Source organism: Bos mutus, chromosome 2 (assembly GCF_027580195.1).
Source record: "Bos mutus isolate GX-2022 chromosome 2, NWIPB_WYAK_1.1, whole genome shotgun sequence".
NCBI lineage: Eukaryota > Metazoa > Chordata > Mammalia > Artiodactyla > Bovidae > Bos > Bos mutus.
Genome location: NC_091618.1, coordinates 7,668,295 through 7,686,654, shown reverse-complemented (window position 1 = coordinate 7,686,654; position 18,360 = coordinate 7,668,295). Strand labels below are relative to the sequence as shown.

General features: G+C 43.6%; 1 protein-coding gene across 2 annotated transcripts in view; it reads right to left on the bottom strand.

Moving 5' to 3' along the window:
• Positions 1–13,160, bottom strand: part of RCAN3 (RCAN family member 3) — a 37,823-nt gene extending 24,663 nt beyond the window's left edge. The window contains exons 1-2 of one of the 2 annotated variants that reach the window (XM_070383088.1): positions 12,833–13,160; positions 2,750–3,004 (exon numbers count right to left, since the gene is read on the bottom strand). In XM_070383088.1, coding sequence (XP_070239189.1) covers positions 2,750–2,944 — 195 coding nt within the window. In that variant the 5' untranslated portion in view covers positions 2,945–3,004; positions 12,833–13,160. The remainder of the gene's footprint in view (positions 1–2,749; positions 3,005–12,832) is intronic. The other variant, XM_005900709.3, reaches the window with a different exon arrangement.
• Positions 13,161–18,360: the final 5,200 nt, after the last annotated feature.

Below are 18,360 nucleotides of genomic sequence, written 5' to 3'. Positions count from 1 at the left end.
TTGGAACATTCAGCAACTGATTAGGAGAATCAGAGGATTTCAGTTAACTTCTAAATATCATTTATTTTTCTTAAGTAATATGTTCTATTCATCTTTAAATTGAGGATATAGAAACCAGATGCTCGACAGGAAGATTTGTATCATGTATATGATTACACGGACCAGAGAAATTTGGGCCAGTGTATCTAAAATCGTAATTTCAGGCTAAATCTCCTACGTACTACTGAACCTCACTCAGCTCTGTACGTCTGTCTTTCCATCACAACTCTGTATCACTAATCCTCAACAAATATCTTACAGAATCCATTCAGTCAACCTAAGAGGTGTTGCTCTGTACTAGGCAACTGTATTAGATGCTAGGTATCACTGATCAAAAAGCAGGACCAGGAGAGCAAGTAGAGATGTCCTAATATATCCCAACCTTTGTCATTAGAAAAACAAATCCAAAATCGTACGGTAAGTAGGTCAGGAGAAACAGTTTTATGTACAAAGGGTAGTGCTTTGTGAACAGACTAATGTAAAAGCGACATGCATTTCTTTATAAAGTCAGGTTCCAGCTGGAGTGCTGCTTTGCATCAACATTTACCAAGATCCCCCAGACACACAGACGTAAAGCAGAAAGAAGAAGCACTCCAATTTCCCCCACCATAAAAACCTAAATTAAATCCTGAAAATCTCTCATGTTCATATCAGAAGGCTGCTTAATTTTTCCTTATTTTAAGAAAGGGAAAACTGGGGTTAAAAACGACAAGTCAATAACACTGGAATGAATTCCAATCTGTTATAGAAAAATTAGGTACTAAACCTGTTGTGCTCTGGACTGAGCCGCTGATTAGCTGAGCACGTGGAAAAAAGCTAACGACCAGGCTGCTGCAGAAACAGAAATTATGAGATAAACTTTTCCTGTGGCTTCTTTTTCTTACAGTTTACTATATTCTTTACTTTTCCTCTGCCACTTCACACCATTTTCAAGAAGCACTGGTGAAAATGTAGAGCCAAAATCCAGCAGTCTAAAATGAAGATTCAGTTTTAGCTGACAATGGTTCCTGTGTCACTCGGTCGACCACTCAGAAGAGGGTAAAAGCTCATTCCAACAATTACAAAGTTAAAAAGAAACAAACACCTTTTCAAATCAGGAAAAAACTAAAATTCTTTTGAAAATAAGGCATTTAATTGGAATCAGAATTATTCTCCCCGTAATCCAAGAGAGGTATTTTTTATTTTGCTTTGTCTTTTGCACACGTGTGGACAACCTGCACAAACAGGTTAGCCCAGGAGAAATTAAAGCAAAAGAAGACACTGACAGAAGAAAACTACAAAGGGAACATTTAATTTTCCCTACACTCAGTACTTTCAAGCGTCTCTAAAGGCATGAGTATTCTATTTTACATCAAATTACTTATCCTCTCCACTGCAGGGCTCTCAAGGCAGAACTGTTTAAGTTCCTACTCTATCCCCTGAAGCCACTGGTACAGTGCCTTACACACTCGAGGCACTCAAGTATGTACTGAGTCAAACTATTCATCATATCAAGTTCTGCTCCACGAGAGTCACCAGAAAGAAAAATACTTGGAAGACATAGATAACAAATTAAAAGGAAGCGTGGTGGGATTTTGAAACAAAGTCTTAGAACATGCAAAATTCATACCAATGGTAGAAATATTTTATTTTTGTGTAACTTAAGATCTACAGGCTTTTGTGAGGCCACCGTGGAATGAAACGCACACACACATTCTCTTTTTTTATAGGTAAATAATGAATGAACCAAAGAGTAGACATCTTCAAAACAATAAATAAATAAACTCAATCGTTTTGCCCTGGGCAGGCTGCAGGAAGTAAGAAAAGAAATACCGAGAACTCTGTTAAAATGAAATTACTGTGCTCATACTCAGTCATTAGGTCGTGTCTGATTCTTTTCCAATCCCGTGGACTGTAGCCCATCAGGCTTCTCTGTCCATGAGATTGTCCAGGCCAGAAAACTGGAGTGGGTTGCCATTTCCTCCTCCAGGGGGATCTTCCCTACCCAGGGACTGAACCCATGTCTCCTGCATCTCCAGCAGTGGCAGGAGGATCCTTTACCACTGAGCCACCTGGGAAGCCCCAAATGAAATCATAAACAGTCCTAATTATGTTATTAGCCTCAGAAAAAGGCTTAAAGTAAGTTTTTCTTTTGTGAATTTACTACCAAGTAATAAGAAGTGAGGCTAAAAGTCACGTAGCTTTTCTTTAACCACAAGCTACAAAAATGAATGACTGAGTGTATCAATGGATGAACTTATTAAGACTTCATTCAGCATTCACTATAAACCAGTGCTTCTCAAAATGTTCGTGGGGTAGGACTGGATTTTAAGCATTTCCTATCTGTTGCAGGCTGATATTCTCATAAAACATAATAAAAATGCCAGAAGGCTGAATCTTTGAGACCTGATGGACTGTAGCCCGCCAGGCTCCTCTGTCCATCGGATTCTCCGGGCAAGAGTACTGGAGTGGATTGCCATGCCCTCCTCCAGGGGACCTTCCCGACCCAGGGATCGAACTTGTGTCTCCCTCATTGCAGGCAGATTCTTTACCGTCTGAGCCACCAGTGAGCCCCAAAATGCCAAAGCAATGTCTAAAGTTTGGTGCACGCTTCTCTACCTGCCATGGACCAATAACAAACTTTGCAAATAGGCCGCCATCAACTGTTTCCCCGAATCCACACACATTCAACACACTACCAAAGGCAGAGAAAGCTAGGGTGTATGCCTACCTTCTGCTCCGGCACCTCAAACACTGCTTCATGGACTCTGCAAGCAAAAAGTGAGGTAGGCAGGTCACTTAAATCCATCATCTCTTCCAAGTCATCTTCATTTTCACCAAAAACCATCTCTTCTTCCTCTTCGTGGTCAGTGCTGCAAAGATCTGACTGGCTATCATTCCAAGACTTCATAGTGTCCCTCAGCATTTTCCTCTAAAAGCAGGTCTTCTCTGTTTTTAAAGTTCAAAGATGTCTACCAGGCATTAACTGTTTAAAAAAAGAGAAAACAACAGAGATAAGATATTGAAGGTTCAGTAAGGTTCCAATTAATCCTCAAGACAGCAATTCATCAAAGGAGGCAATTTTATTCAGGAAAGATCAATCAACGTTGAAATCAACTCATCACAGTCCTCAGCAATGAATTCTATATATACTAATTTGATTTGCTTAGCATATTTTACATAAGATATTTCACAAGCAATGACTTATTATGAAAAAAAAAAGGCTGGAAATTTTATAGTGAAATGAGGTGGCGGGGGCGGGTGGGAATAATACAAAAGGAGATACTATCAACATATACATCAGTTTACAAGCAGGGGGAAGGAAAATGTGAACCAGAACCTCCTTCGCAGATTTGTTTGGGATTTAGGTCCACAACACTGAAACTTGGCAGAGCAGAAGAAAACCCTCACGGATTCGCTCACCATCTGCACCCTGAATATGGCCTGCAAAGAGCTGACTTCACCTTTTTTAACCAATCTGTTCTTTTGAATATACTCTCGAAGAACTAAGTTACACAGAACCGAAAGCTCTATATAAAGTCAGTCTTCGTTAATATCAGCATTATTAACTACAGGCAAAATCTGACATAGAAGACAATTTTAAAAATGTCCTTTCTCTGAATGCTTAAAAATAAATCATTTTACCAGCATGGAGTGGATAGTGTCCCCCTGTTAATAATGAACAGCGACTGCCTTATAAGACTGTTTTTATCCATTTTTATCTCTTCTGATGAACTGCACGCAACACCCACCAGGCAGGTGCCTTGACATTACACACTTCAAGATGCTGGAATTTAAGTCATTACCTATCAGGCACAAGAAAATTAAATAAGCATGATTATTACTACCTCTGCCAAGTCGCTTCAGTCATGTCCGACTCTGTGTGACCCCATAGACCGCAGCCTACCAGGCTCCCCGTCCCTGGGATTCTCCAGGCAAGAACACTGGAGTGGATTGCCATTTCCTTCTCTAATGCATGAAAGTGAAAAGTGAAAGTGAAGTTGCTCAGTTGTGTCCAACTCTTAGCGACCCCATGGACTGTAGCCTACTAGGCTCCTCTATCCATGGGATTTTCTAGGCAAGAGTACTGGAGTGTGGTGCCATTGCCTTCTCCGATTACTACCACAATATTACCTAATTTGTGATTTTTCTCTTTTCCTTTTTTTTTTTTAATATACAGCATGTTTCAAATTTATTTGATTACTCTCTTGCCCACAAACCCCATCTTAGGTCATGATGTCTCTTTAAATGACCTGAAAGTCACATAAAGTGGAGTCTCAAGCCAGCATTTACCTGAAAGAGAAAAAAAAAAAGGAACCAAAAGGAGCATAACCAAGTGGCTTCCCATCTCAGGTTGATATAGTTTCCCTTTTTTGTGAAAAAGACCTAATTCCACGTATCTAATATTTTTCTTTTTCACTGTTTTTTTTTTTCACTTCCTTTGACTTACTAACTTCTTCCCTGTGGTGTTGGTCTCCCTCTGTCTTGGGGGAGAAAGTTCCTTCATTAAATTCACATGGTAAATCTACACTTCCCAGGATCCAGATTTTTCACATTCTAATCTGGGTCTGACACATTTTCCAATTAAGATATACACACTTGAATAAAAACAAAGGCAGGACCTTGAGGGGAGCAGAGAAGTTTCTTAATGAGGTCATCTGTTTTAAACAGCAGTTGATATGAATCAAAGATAAAAAAAAGCTCAGGGACCAAAGATCAATTATAAACCAATGTGGGGTAGGCAGTGATGAGTAAAAGCCCAGACCATGAAAATGCTTTGAATCTCATCTTGGATGGAAAAGCTACTTCCAGATTATAGCTGCCCCAGCCGAAGGAAATGAATCAGAATCACCTTGTCATCAGACATTGCTGGACCCCAAACAAACAGAAGGGCTCGGCAGAGCCTTCCATATTTGCCTTAGTGGTTCTCAGACTTTAATTAGCACCCTATCCCTCTGCTGCTACTGCTAAGTCACTTCAGTCGTGTCCGACTCTGGGCGACCCCATAGACGGCAGCCCATCAGGCTCCCCCATCCCTGGGATTCTCCAGGCAAGAACACTGGAGTGGGTTGCCATTTCCTTCTCCAATGCATGAAAGTGAAAAGTGAAAGTGAAGTCGTTCAGTCATGTCCGACCCTCAGCGACCCCATGGACTGCAGCCTTCCAGGCTCCTCCATCCATGGGATTTTCCAGGCAAGAGTACTGGAGTGGGGTGCCATTGCCTTCTCCGTGATTTTTCTCTTTTATTTCAAAGAACATGAAGTTGCAAATAGATTGCTTACAAAGAGTACAATATAGAATGTTAATTATGGGGAAAAATAGTGATTTCCCCCCGTTATTCCACTATATCAATCAGGAAAGGCTAATTCTAAAAAGTAAATCTTCATTTGTTTTTATAAACATTTTCCAAATGTATACTGAGTGCTAGGTACAGGGAGCTATGAGATGAATAAAGCATGATTCCCATCCTCAAGGAGCTCCACCCAGCAAGAGTTTCTCCTCAACGACACCAACCACCTCAAAAGGATCTTGGCACCTACACATTTTTTTTTTTTTTAAATTTGGCTGCACTGGGTCTTGGCTGCAGCATGAGAACTCTTTTTTTTTTTTTTTAATTGGAGGATAATTCCTTTACAACATTGTGTTGGTTTCTGCCGTACAACAACATGAATCAGCCGTAGCTACACATAGGTCCCCTCCCTCTTGAACCTCCGTCCCACCCCCATCCGATCCCACCCCTCTAGGTTGTCACAGAGCACCTAGTTGAGCTCCCTGAGTTACACAGCAACTTCCCACAAGCTAGCTATTTTGCATATGTATATGTTTCTGCTAATCTCTCATTGCCCCCTCTCTCCTTCCTCCCCGCCCCCGCCCCCACCCCCTGTGTCCACAAATCTGTTCTCTGTGTCTGCGTCTCTTTTCCTGCCCTGCAAATGGGTTCGTCAGTACCATTTTTCTCAATTCCATGTATATGTGTTGTTATATGGTATTTTTCTCTTTCTGACTTACTCCTCTAGGTTCATCCATTCCACTAGAACTGATTCAAATTCGTTCCTTTTCACAGCATGTGAACTCTTGGTTGCGGCATGCGATATCTAGTTCCCTGACCAGGGATCATACTTGGGTCCCTTACATTGGGAGTACAGGCTCTTAACCATTGGCTCCTATACTTTTTTTTTTCTTTAAACATAAATTTATTCTCTCACTGTTTTAGAGCTCAGAATTTTTTCCCCCTCTTTGGCTGCCCTGCACAGCATGTAGGATCTTAGTTCCCTGACCAGGAATCGAACCTGTGCCTCGTGCATTAGAAGCACACAGTCTTAACCACTGGACCACCAGGGAAGTCCTGCCTCCTATAGTTTTAATGTATTGGTCTCCACCCAGTCTTTCTTCTTCCTTAGCAAACATACTTCTACCCGAGTCCCTGCCCCCACCCCGCCCCAGTTTTGAAAAAAGAAAAATCTTCCATTTGGAGTCTGCCTGCCCCTCAATCCACCTCCCTCTGTCTCTGCTTCCCCTTTTTTAGAGGCGTCCTGGAAAGAGGAATCTCCTTGACTCCCATCACTCCTGAATTTTGGGCAGCTGGACTCCTGCCACCACCTTCCGGCTGAACTGGCCCCGAATGGACAACAGCAGCCTCGTGGGGTTGGCACCTGCCTCTGGGCAGCCTCTGGTCCCACCCATCCACAGTGGGATGTCTCTGTGCCCCCGCCTCCCAGCTCTCCTTCCTCCTCATCTGTCCTCAAAGTGGCTCCTCTCTCTCCACTCACCCTTTACAACTCTCTCTCCTTGAGGTTTCAACCCCATCGTCTTCGTCATCTTACTCTTCCTGAGTGCTTTCATCCACGCCCCAGCATTTAACTACACCACCACCAGTGTTTCTCAACTCTGCTTCCTGCTTCCCTGTGGTTCACCCGCATGACATGTGTCTATCAAGACCGTCTCTCGCTTCCGACAATTATTCTTAAGCCAGGAAAGATGTCACCGAAGTGAAGGGGGAAGCAGGATCTTGGGCACTAGAGGGGATGGTGGTTTGAAAAACAACGTGACCCTGAGAGATTCTAATCTGCCCCCAAGTCCTTCCTGCCTTTGCACACGGAAAATCACAGGTCTGTGTGAGTTACATACCTGGACTCCGCCTCTCTCTCCTGAGATCTAGACTTGCAGACTAGCCTTTTTATCTTTCCACTGAATATGCCTAACTGGGTAGCCCACAGGCAACTACAACTGTTTAAAACTTCTTCCAGTAGATTATTGTGCTGGACATCTCCAGTCTGGAAAGGGGCCTGATAGGGGGCACATGGTATCTCATTGTGACTTTCATTGTAACCTTTTCTTCAAGACCAAGTTATGTAGGGTAGTCTGTAGCTTTCACAGCACTAAGTTCATTTCGCTGTTACAATACTTACGATTGTTTGTTTACAAACCACTCTTAGCTACCAGAGCATAAGTGCCTTTGAATCCCTAGTCCCTGGCCCAGTTTCTAGCTCACAGTATATGCTTAATAAGGATTGCTGAATGAAAGCAGACAGCGTTGTGATATGGCAGCACAGACAAAGGAAAATTTAATTCTGCGTGAGGATGAAGGACAGCTTCTCAGAAGAGAATTTCAGCAAGAAAAGAATGGGGTGCATTCCAGGCGAAGCCAACAGTCCATGGACAAAGGTGGGGAGACAAAAAGGTCAGCAAGCACCAAGACAGGAGGTCTGCCATGGCCGGAACGGACCACGTTTGGTGGGGATGGTGGGAGACAAAGTCAGAAAGGTGGGTTCGGGCCGGGCTGCCTTGAAAGCAGGGTTGCAGGGTTTTGACATAGAAATTAGTCAAGTTTAGGGCTTCCCTGGTGGTCCGGTGGTTAAGAATCCATTGCAGGAGACACCGTTTAGATCCCTGGTCCATGAAGACTCCACACGCCGCAGGGCAGCTGACCGCGGGCGCCACAACTGCTGAGCTGCACTCTAGAGCGGAGCTCCCCAGCTACAGAAGCCACCACAATGAGAAACCCACACCCCACAGCCAGAGAAAGCCCGTGAGCAGCAAGGAGAGCCCAGTGCAGACAAAAATAGATAAAAATTAAAAAATTAGTCAATATTAGCATGGTAGTGAAGGTTTTAGGCAATTTAACTTTCAGTGTGACTACCAGTGGGTGGTCTTTTTATCTTATCTTTTAAGAGACACTAATGCTTTATTCCCCGCCCCATTAAGAGGAGGCAAGGAAAACACTGGGCCTGGTTGGAGAGTCAGGGAGCTCCAAATGGCTAGATTTTAAAATTTGAGAAAGTCAAGCTATGTTTGGTAAGATTTTCTATTGGTCTCAAGTACCTTCTTCCAACCTCCAAAAAAAAAAAAAAAAAAAAAAAAAATCAGAGCACAAGAAACAATCCTTCAGCTGACTTAAAAAAAAAATTCTTAGAATGTTACACCTTCATTTCCTGTTTTCTACCTTCATTTCAGGGCAACTTTTTCTTTTGATATAATTTCAAACAGAAAAACTATAAGAACAGTACGAGAAATTCCTGTATACCCTTTTCTAAGAGTTACCAACTACTTAACATTTTGGCCCATTTAAAAAATCATTCCCTCATTTTTTTATATACACGTTTTTCCCTGGAACCATTGAGATTAAGACAGTATTGCTCCTTTCACTCTCAAATACTTCACTGTATAAGAACAAGATCATTTTCTTGTATAATCCACAGTTCAGTTATCAAACCAAGTACTTTAACAATGATATAACACTGTTATTGAAATCAGAGTCTATTTTCAAGTTTTGCCAGTTATCCGCTATAACTTACATAGGTTATTTTATAGGTATTTCCCCTTCAGTTTTTTTAGATAATTGTTAAATTATTTGCCTTTCCTCAAACATTATTTCAATAATCTTTATAGTATTGCTACATTTTCTTCACTTATACATTAGTGTATATTTGATACCGTTTAAAGGATGGATTAATGAAATCCCATAGTAACTACAAATAAATCTGAACAATCTTTAAATACGTATCTCAGGAAGATTCGGGCTCAATAATCAGAATTTTCTAGATTTAAACTGTGTCTCCTGCCCCGAGTACTCCTGACCCAGGGATGGAACGCACGCCTCCTGCGTCCTCCCCTGGCAGGTGGAATCTTTACCACTGCACCACCCGGGAAGCCTGCCCCCAGGACTCAATGTCAGGCACGTTAGTTCGCCTCCTTTTCTGTTTCCTCAACTATAAAATGGGGGTAATAAATCCTTATCCAATAAGGATATTAGAAGCACTAAATCAGAGAATACATGCTGGGTGCTCAGAATGATGCTTTGCATACAGCTGGTGCTCAATAATCAATTATTTTTACATAGGCATAATCTATGCCAACGTATTTTTGGGTGGAAAGGATCCCAATAATATCAGAAATTTTGATGGAACTGATATTAAAATTACAAAATGAGAAAAATACACACCCAAATGATCTAATGCCAGGTAGCAAAAAGGACACAAAAATAAAGCTACAAAAACAAAACTAACACTTTGAATCATTTCAAGAAAACTGTTCAGTGGCAGCTATCAATAAAACCAGCTCCAGAGCAACCACTGGTGTGGTGATATAGTTCCAATATGAAATCATGTAAACATTTAAAAACAGAGAGCTAGCTGAAAAAGTCCACGGTGCACTTTTCAAGGACCTCAAAGAACTTTATGTTGTAATTCAGTGCATGCAGTATTAGAGACATCATCTTTCACCTGATGGTTCTCTTGCTGAAGGCCTGCTGTGAGATTTTTTTTTTTGGATATAGCTTAAATCAACATTGTCAACCATTTCATAATTTTCTGATATCACAAATGCAGCTAGATGTGAACAGAGATATGATCAGAATCAACCAGTGGGAAAAACAATCTTAGCACATCTGTAAAGAAATCATAAGTTATTTCAGCTGGTACTTAAGAAATAGCTTGATTTTATTAAGAAAAAAATTTACAGAAGTACACTGCTTCAAGGTTGATATTACTGGAGTCTGTTAACTCTGCTCCGCTGCAACTCCTACAAGACTAAGGTGTCCCTCAATTTCCTAACCCAGGGAAATATGGATCGGAAAGGGCTAGACCAATATCCATCAGCTTTTATAAGCAAAAGTCTGTGGTAATCAGGGTTTAGCATCATCTGCAGCACAACTGTAGCTGTGGCTGGCTTCTGGCAAATTGTTTCCTCATGGAAATATCAAATGAGTGGAAAACTCCAAGTAGCATGACCATCTGCTCGGATACAAGCCTTGTGACAAAAGTAATCATCAAGGGAAAATGTCAAGCACGTGAATCTGACTTTGCATTTTAAATTCTGATCAGGAAAAGGTAAATTCCTCTTTCAGGATTAAATAATTATAATAATTTTTCAAAACAGTATGCTTCTCAGCTTGGTGAATGTTTAACATACCTTAGCTAGATGCAATTTATTATTTTCTGATGTGATCAATCAATACTGGAAGCAAACAAATACCTCATTTCCAGCTCCACAAGTGCCCTGCTGAATAACCTGGGAAAAGTCATCTGGCTTTTTGAGTTACATTTTTCCTCTCAATATAAAATGAGGAAAATAATCAGAGATGATGTTGAACTACTAGATACCTTTTTAAAATTTCCATATTATAAGTTTAATTCCTTTTTTTTTTTCCTCCAAAAAAAGAACCCTCTGGATTGTCAGTGTGAGGGTTTCAATAGCTATCCTGCAAAGCTGTTATCTTTCACTTCCTCCCCATTCACTGCTTACAGGCAGAAAATCTTACTCCTTTCTAGTAGTTGTGGTGAGGAAAAAAACCGGTGCCATAGTAAAGGTGAAAATTAGATTTTTGAATTTTGTATGTTTCAACGACCTGTGCCCGCTTTTCATATGTAATTCAGAAAGGGTCCTGTTATAATTACTGCAATGCAGTGAAGTACTTTCCAGCGGGAGAGGGAAGTAAGAATAACCAACTGGCAGAACAAATGAAGATAACTGGTTTTAAAGAATAACTGAAGTACAGATATAAGGACTGATGCTATTTCTTTCGCAGCATATAATTCATTTCCCCTCACTATAATCTTTACATTCGAGGGGAAAAGTGGAGATCCACTGTCTGTCTGACCTTCACCTCCTGTAGTTCTCTGGGTCTAAATAATAAATGGCATTGAACTTTAGAGCTCCCATTATTTCACAGACTTCAGTCTAATGGATTTCCAAATCACCCTATTTTTCATGATGCTTTGCTGAAGTCTTTCAACCACTATATCCTCCGGCCCCATACAAAATCTGTACTCACTTGTAACATGCACATGTTTAAAAGTTTTACAAATGTTATAATTCAATAGTGGAAAAAAAATCTTGCCTTCTCCAAAAGCACTGAGATCTCTTCCCACTCTAAGAAAGAAGTTTTGCTAACCCAGTAAAACATAAAGCTGACAGCGTGGCTAAAGAAGGGGACCTGAGTTTTCAAGCCTTTCACTGTCTTCCTGCATCAAATGTCCATTTCTAGAAAACCAGTACAAAATCGCCACCAAAAAGCACGACCGTCGGGTGATACACAAACATCTATATTCTGAGTCTCAATATTTTGTGTTTTATAATTTAGTATTTTGAACCACAACTAATGAAACAGTCTTAAAATTAATCATTTTAAATCCTATGTAATCACAGCTACAACGAGTCATGCGTGTGTTTTCCAACGGTTCTGACTCTTTGTGAGCCCATGGACTGTAACCCGCCAGGCTCCTCTGACCATGGGACTTTCCAGGCAAGATTACTGGAGTGGGTTGCCATTTCCTCCTCCAGGGGATCTTCCCGACTCAGGGATCGAACCTGCGTCTCCCGAGTCTCCTGCACCGGCAGGCGGATTCTTTACCAGGGAATCCCTCAATCGATTATCAAATAGTACATGTGAAACTCTATGAAATGCAGAGACTTCCAGGCTTCCGCGGTGGCTCAGCGGTAAAGAATCCGCCTGCCAATGCTGGAGACCTGGGTTCCATCCCAGGGTCGGGAAGATCCCCTGGAGAAGAAAATGGCAACCCACTCCAGTATTCTTGCCTGGAGAATCCCATGGGCAGAGGAGCCTGGCGGGCTACAGTCCATCGGGTCGCAAAGAGTCGGACACGATTTAGAGACTAAACAACAACAGGTAACTTTCAATAAGAGGGAGTTAATACTTTTGAGCACTGCAGTAAAGCGTCACGTTAAATAACTGTTAGTATCTGCAACAAGGACCTGAACTGCTCCCTGCCCTAGACTCCTAATCTCCTGAAGGAGATGATCAGATTTTGCACGGAAGCTGAGACAAGCAAGCTGAAAACAGACCACTACTGCTCTATTGGCCCAGGCAGCAGAAGGAAGCAGACAGACAAGTTTCAAGAAGTTATCCAACAGGTAATGCGATGGTTACCCACGCATCACTGAGAAAGGAGAGCAACAACAAAGATGGGCTTCCACCTTCTGGTCGCCCCGTTTTACCACCTGCCCCCCTTCTGCGTTCAGGAGCAGGTTGGACCTGTCAGCTTTTCAAAAGGTCAAACAGCTGTTGGGAGACAGACCCTTTCTATTGGTTGTGTTCTGCAAATACACCACCCCAGAGCTGTCAGACAACACCCTGGGCGCGAGAAGGGCTGGACCCCGGAGGCAAAGGCGCAGCATCTCTGGGGTCTGGCGCACAGGAGCGCCCACCTCTCCAGGGCACAGGCGGACTGTTTCTTTCTTTTTTTTTTTTTTTGTAACTTTCCACACCCAGTGCACCCCAATCCTCCCCAGAGCCGGGTGCAGAGCCTGCTCGGAGACGCGGGCGCGGGCCCCACTTGGCGAATTGGAGACTCACCTGCGCGCGTGGTCGCCGCAGCAGGCAGGCAGGTAAGGGAAGGAGAGGCCGGGGCTGCCAGACGGGCTACGCGGGAGCTCGGGGTCGCAAAGGGGCTGGGCCTCTGGGGAGACACGGCGGGAGGTGGCCGCGGCTGAATCTGTGCGGCGCCGCTTGCCAGGCCGCCACGCCCTCGGCCCCGGCGCGAGCTACTCCCTGGGCGCAGGGCGCGAGCCGCGACCGGGCGAGCTGGGCGGTTGGCGTTGGGCGCGCGCACCCGGCCCCGCGCGGCTCAGCTCCGCCTCTGGCGAGCGCGCTCGGCGCAGGCGCTCGAGGTCTGCCGCCCGGCAGGGGCGCGCTGGGCCCCGACGCCGACAGGAAGCGGCCACGCCCCTCGCGTGCGGCCGTGTGGGCGGGGCGCGGCCGTGTGGGCGGGGCGCGGCCGTGTGGGCGGGGCGCGGCCGTGTGGGCGGGGCGCGGCCGTGTGGGCGGGGCGCGGCCGTGTGGGCGGGGCGCGGCCGTGTGGGCGGGGCGCGGCCGTGTGGGCGGGGCGCGGCCGTGCGCACTTGGCTTGCATCCCCGGGTTTTCTCTTCCGCGGAGAGCTTGGGGGTCGGGCTGTCATGCTGGGTGCGTGGTGTTCAGGTTCCCCCGACGGCTGGACCTTAGGCGATATTTGCGTCTTGCATCGTGACCAAAAATAGCTTATCTCTCTCTTTTTTTTTTTCCTGTTTGGCCCCATTATGTCGATGGCAAGAATAATTAGTAGGAATATTACGAACATTTACTGCGAGCCAATTACTATGTACACTGCACCGCGTGCTTTGCAGGATTTACCTCACGTAACCTCGCAAGCAACGAACCGAACATTGTTATCCTCCTTTTATAGACGAGATGGGCTTCCAGGGGCTTAATTGCCCATGGAGAGACAGCTAGTTATGTGCGTGGCTGAGCTATAGGTTGCATCGGAGTGCTGTGCCTTATTCTGGGCTCTGAGCCAAGGTGGAATTCTGGCGCCTTCTCACCTGCCTTTCCTCTCCACTCTCCCCTTCCTTCTCTCCATCGTATGTACAATACTAATAATATTTACATTTCTAATATTTTATTTCTTGTTTGCAAAACACTTTACATGGCACAGTCTTTCTTGATTCTCCCTGAATTCTCTGGAAACAGTGGGGCATAATTATGTTTATTTTACAAATAGAAAGACCAAAGGCCTAAGCTGTTCAATAAGCTGTCCAAAGTTACAGTCTTAGGACTGAGGTTTCCTTTGGCAGGTTATTAAAAAAAAATCTCCCCTCCTCCCCCCAGGCATCTGAGCCAAGCCTTGCAGGGAGCCTGTGTCTCCTTCTCTTAGTTCACAGAGAGGTAAACAGTGGCACAGAACAAGAAGGGAATTTATCTGAAGGATGTGAAATTAGAAGAAAACCAGTTTCTGATCTCTCACACATAGCCGCCTTTGAGGCAAAGTGAAGCAAATTGAGGGTCAAAATCAAGGAAGCCCTGCTGTTAGGCACTTAGCCTCTGGGTTCAGGGGACGGAAGAAGGTTTAAGGTGTGTAGAATACATGGACCTAGAGACGCATACAGAATGAACTAAGTCAGAAAGAGAAAAAGATCTATCGTGTATTTATATGTATACTCTTCCCCTTGAACTGCAAGGAGATCAAACCAGTTAATCCTAAAGGAAATCGACCCTGAATATTCACTGGAAGGACTGTGAAGCTGAAGCTCCAATACATTGATCATCTGATGAAAAGAGCCGACTCATTGGAAAAGAGCCTGGTGCTGGGAAAGATAGAAGGCAGGAGGAGAAGGGAACAGAGGATGAGATGGTTGGATGGCATCACGGACTCAATGGACATGAGTTTGAGCAAGCTCCGGGAGTTGGTGATGGACAGGGAAGCTTGGCGTGCTGCAGTCCATGGGGTCGCAAAGAGTCGGACACCACTGAGCGACTGAACTGAACTGAATGAAAACCTACTACGTAGCACAGGGAACTCTATTAGGTGCTCTGTGGTGACCTAAACTGGGAAGGATATCCAAAAAAGAGGGGATATATGAATAGTTATGGCTGATTCACTTTACTGTACAGCAGAGGCTGACACAGCAGTGTGAGACAACTATATTCCAATGAAAACAAAATAAAAATTAAAAAATAATATGTGTAGAATATGTGTAATCTGTTAGATTTAAACTAAGGAAACAGGTTGCATTATGGTCCCAGTCACTCTTAACAATTGACCTGGCACTATCACAGAGATATGTCCAGGGGATCACCCCTCTGGCTTCCTGTTCATTGCTTCTGATGTTTCTACTGCTTCCAACCCTGCTGCCTTCTACCCCCTACCAAGTTCTCGCCTTTATACGCTTAAAAAACATCTACCAAGAGCCACTTCATCTGTTACAGTCCCCCTAAGAACTGCAGTTTTTCTTCTCTAAATTTCTCGAACACAGCAACTTCAACAAAAATTGAGTTTTTAGTTTAAAATGAATTTGGAAACTGCTGCATTCTGTACCCCTGCATGGGGATCCATTAATGCATCTTACCACAGAAATGGCTCTGAGAGATCCTGAAGTAAAAAGACTGGTTTATTGTTGTTCAGTCATTCAGTCGTGTCCAGCTCTTTGAGACCCCCAGACTGTAGCAATCCAAGTTTCCATGTCCTTTACCAGCTCCCAGAGCTTGCTCAAGTTCACGTCCATTGAGTCAGTGATGCCATCCAACCATCTCATCCTCTGTTGTCCCCTTCTCTGCCTGCCTTCGATCTTTCCCAGCATCAGGGTCTTTTCCAATGAGTCGGTTCTTCACATCAGGTGGCCAGAGTATTGGAACTTCAGCTTCAGCATCAGTCCTTCCAATGAATATTCAGGGTTAATTTCCTTTAGGATTGACTGGTTTGATCTCCTTGATGTCCAAGGGACTCTCAAGAGTCTTCCCCAGCACCACAGTTTGAAGACATCAGTTCTTCAGCACTCAGCCTTCTTTATGATCCAACTCTCAAGTCCATACATGACTACTGGAAAAACCATAGCCTTGAGATGGACCTCTTGGTCCGTCTAGTCAAAGCTAAAAGAGACTGATTTAGCCTTGTTCGACTCAGGGTTTCCCTGAGATATTAGGCCTTGTGCTGGGTACTAGGCTTATACAAATCTTCAGGAGTTCACAGGGAGGGGAGACCAATAAGCAAACAACTAACCGCAACACAGTTTTATATATACAAATAGAGACATTTGCGAAGTGCTGACAATGCAGAGGAAGACGAAAGCAGTTCTACCGGAAAACTGAGGAAAGACTTTGCATTAAGAAGTTATTTGAGGAGGAGTTTCCTAGGTGGAAAATATGGAAAAGGACATTCCCTAGAAATAGTGGCATATTTAGAGATATAAAGGTATGTCTTTGCATTGGTCTCTGGGATAAGTATTAAATATTAGTCAAAAGTTTTTTTGCATGTAATAAGCCACTCAAATTGGATTAAACAATAAATGGAATTCATTAACTCATGTAACTCAGAAATGTGGGCTTCAGGCATGGCTGGATCTGGGGGTTTAAAAGTATGACATCAGAATTTGATCTCCATTTCTTGACTCCATTTTCCTTTGTGTTGACTTCATTCTCAGGCTGTCTTTCCTCAGAAGATGGCAGAATGACTGCTAACAACTTCAAACCATATCCTTAACAGCAGAGAGGTTTTTTTCCCTCCATGCTATCAGTGAAAGTCCCAGAACTGCATTTTGTTGATCTAACTTGGGTTTCTTGTACATCATTAAGCCACTCTCTTCAGAAGGGGGATTGAATACTCTGACAGCCCAGATCTGGGTCATGTGCTAACCTCTAGAGCTAAGATGTGGTCGTGTGTGCACGTGTGTGTGCTCAGTCACTCAGTAATGTCTGACTCTTTGCAACCCTATGAACTGTAACCCACCAGGCTCCTCTGTCCATGGGATTCTCCAAGCAAGAATATGGAGTGGATTGCCATTTCCTCCTCCAGGGAATCTTCCTGACCCACGATGGAACTCATGTCTCCTGCATTGGCAGGTGGATTCTTTACCACTGAGCCACTGGGAAGCCCTTAAGGTGTGATCAGCAGCTCTTAAATCTCTGAGAACTGGGGAAAGGGGACTTTCTCTGTGACCAAAAAAATTTTGGGGGTTCCTTTATCTACTCTACGTTTTTTCTTCCTAATTTGTGTCTCTGGAGGTGACCTACATACACTGCTTCAGTGGGTCCCTTATATTCTGGCTTATCGTTGGATTTATCCATAAAAGACATTGGAAGAACTCAGAGAGTTGAGGAGGATGAAGTAAGAGTATTATTGTACAGGACTTGCCCTTCTGAGTCATTGCAGGTTGGCTACATACCTCTACTGAGTCTTCTGTCGTGTGCCGCCCTTCACACAGCTCTCGCTCCTGGTTCTGGTAGATTCTCCCTTCTCTTCTCCTAGAAGTGGTGGTATTAATAGCTCCCTTCTGCTGGCAGTCTTGGGGTTTCATCCCATCATTTCTTCCTGTTTCCCTTAACCCTGCCCACACATTTGTACACACCCTTTACCAAACTCAGCTCAGATTAACCTTCTGCTGGAACTTTGACGGTTACACTCACCAAAGATAATTCAAGTTTTTATTACCCAAAGAAAGGGAAATGAGTAAAGATCAGGCAACAATGATAAGATGGCAATACTGGTTTGGTGGTGTTATTACAATAAGGCAGACCAGAAATGATGGTGGCTTGGACAAGGAAGTGGTAAAAAATAGTATGTTCCTGGTGATATTTAAAGCCAAAGTTAACAAAATTTCCTGATGAATTAATGCAAGTTATCAGCAATAGAGATGGAAGCAGCTAGAAGGCACAGATCTGGAGCCTAGGAGTGGGCTCAGATGAAGGGCAGTGATTTTGGAAGGAGGTGTGCTGGGTAGTTGAAATTATTGACTCACGTGAGATGACCCAGGAGGAGCAGGTGGGAAAAAACACAGAAAGGGCAAAGAGCAGAATCCAAAACAACCTCAGTCTTTACATGGTGAGCAGGGGAAGAGGTGCCATCTTGTAGACATCAACTAGGTTGTCGGTAACTTGAGAGCAAGGATGGAATCTTCCACATTTTTCCTCTTACCACTGTGCCCCCAATGTGTGATAAGTGCTTGTTATGAATGAACTTCACGTGGTTTTACATTTCTAACAGTCACTCCCTCTCCTCTGCATCACTGTGAGGTTTGAGTTACAGGCAGAGAAAAACATGAGAGAAATGGATCCCTTGTGACTCAGTCCATTGAAACCTGGGCCAAGTTTGATAAGCATTTTTCTGTCCTGAAAAATTCAAACAGAACCCGTCAGATCCTGAGTATCTCTTCTCTTGCCTTGGAGGGGAATTTCCAGACAGATCATTTTATTTCAGATTTGGTTATTCTTATTTAAGTAGACTTAAAACTCATAACTTTAAAAAGTTCTTATTGGTTTGTGCTCTGGAATTAATGGAAATGGTAAAAGATCTCCATCCCACACTCTAGTGTTGCTGGTGGAATGTAAAAGGAGACAACCAATTTTTGGAAACGTT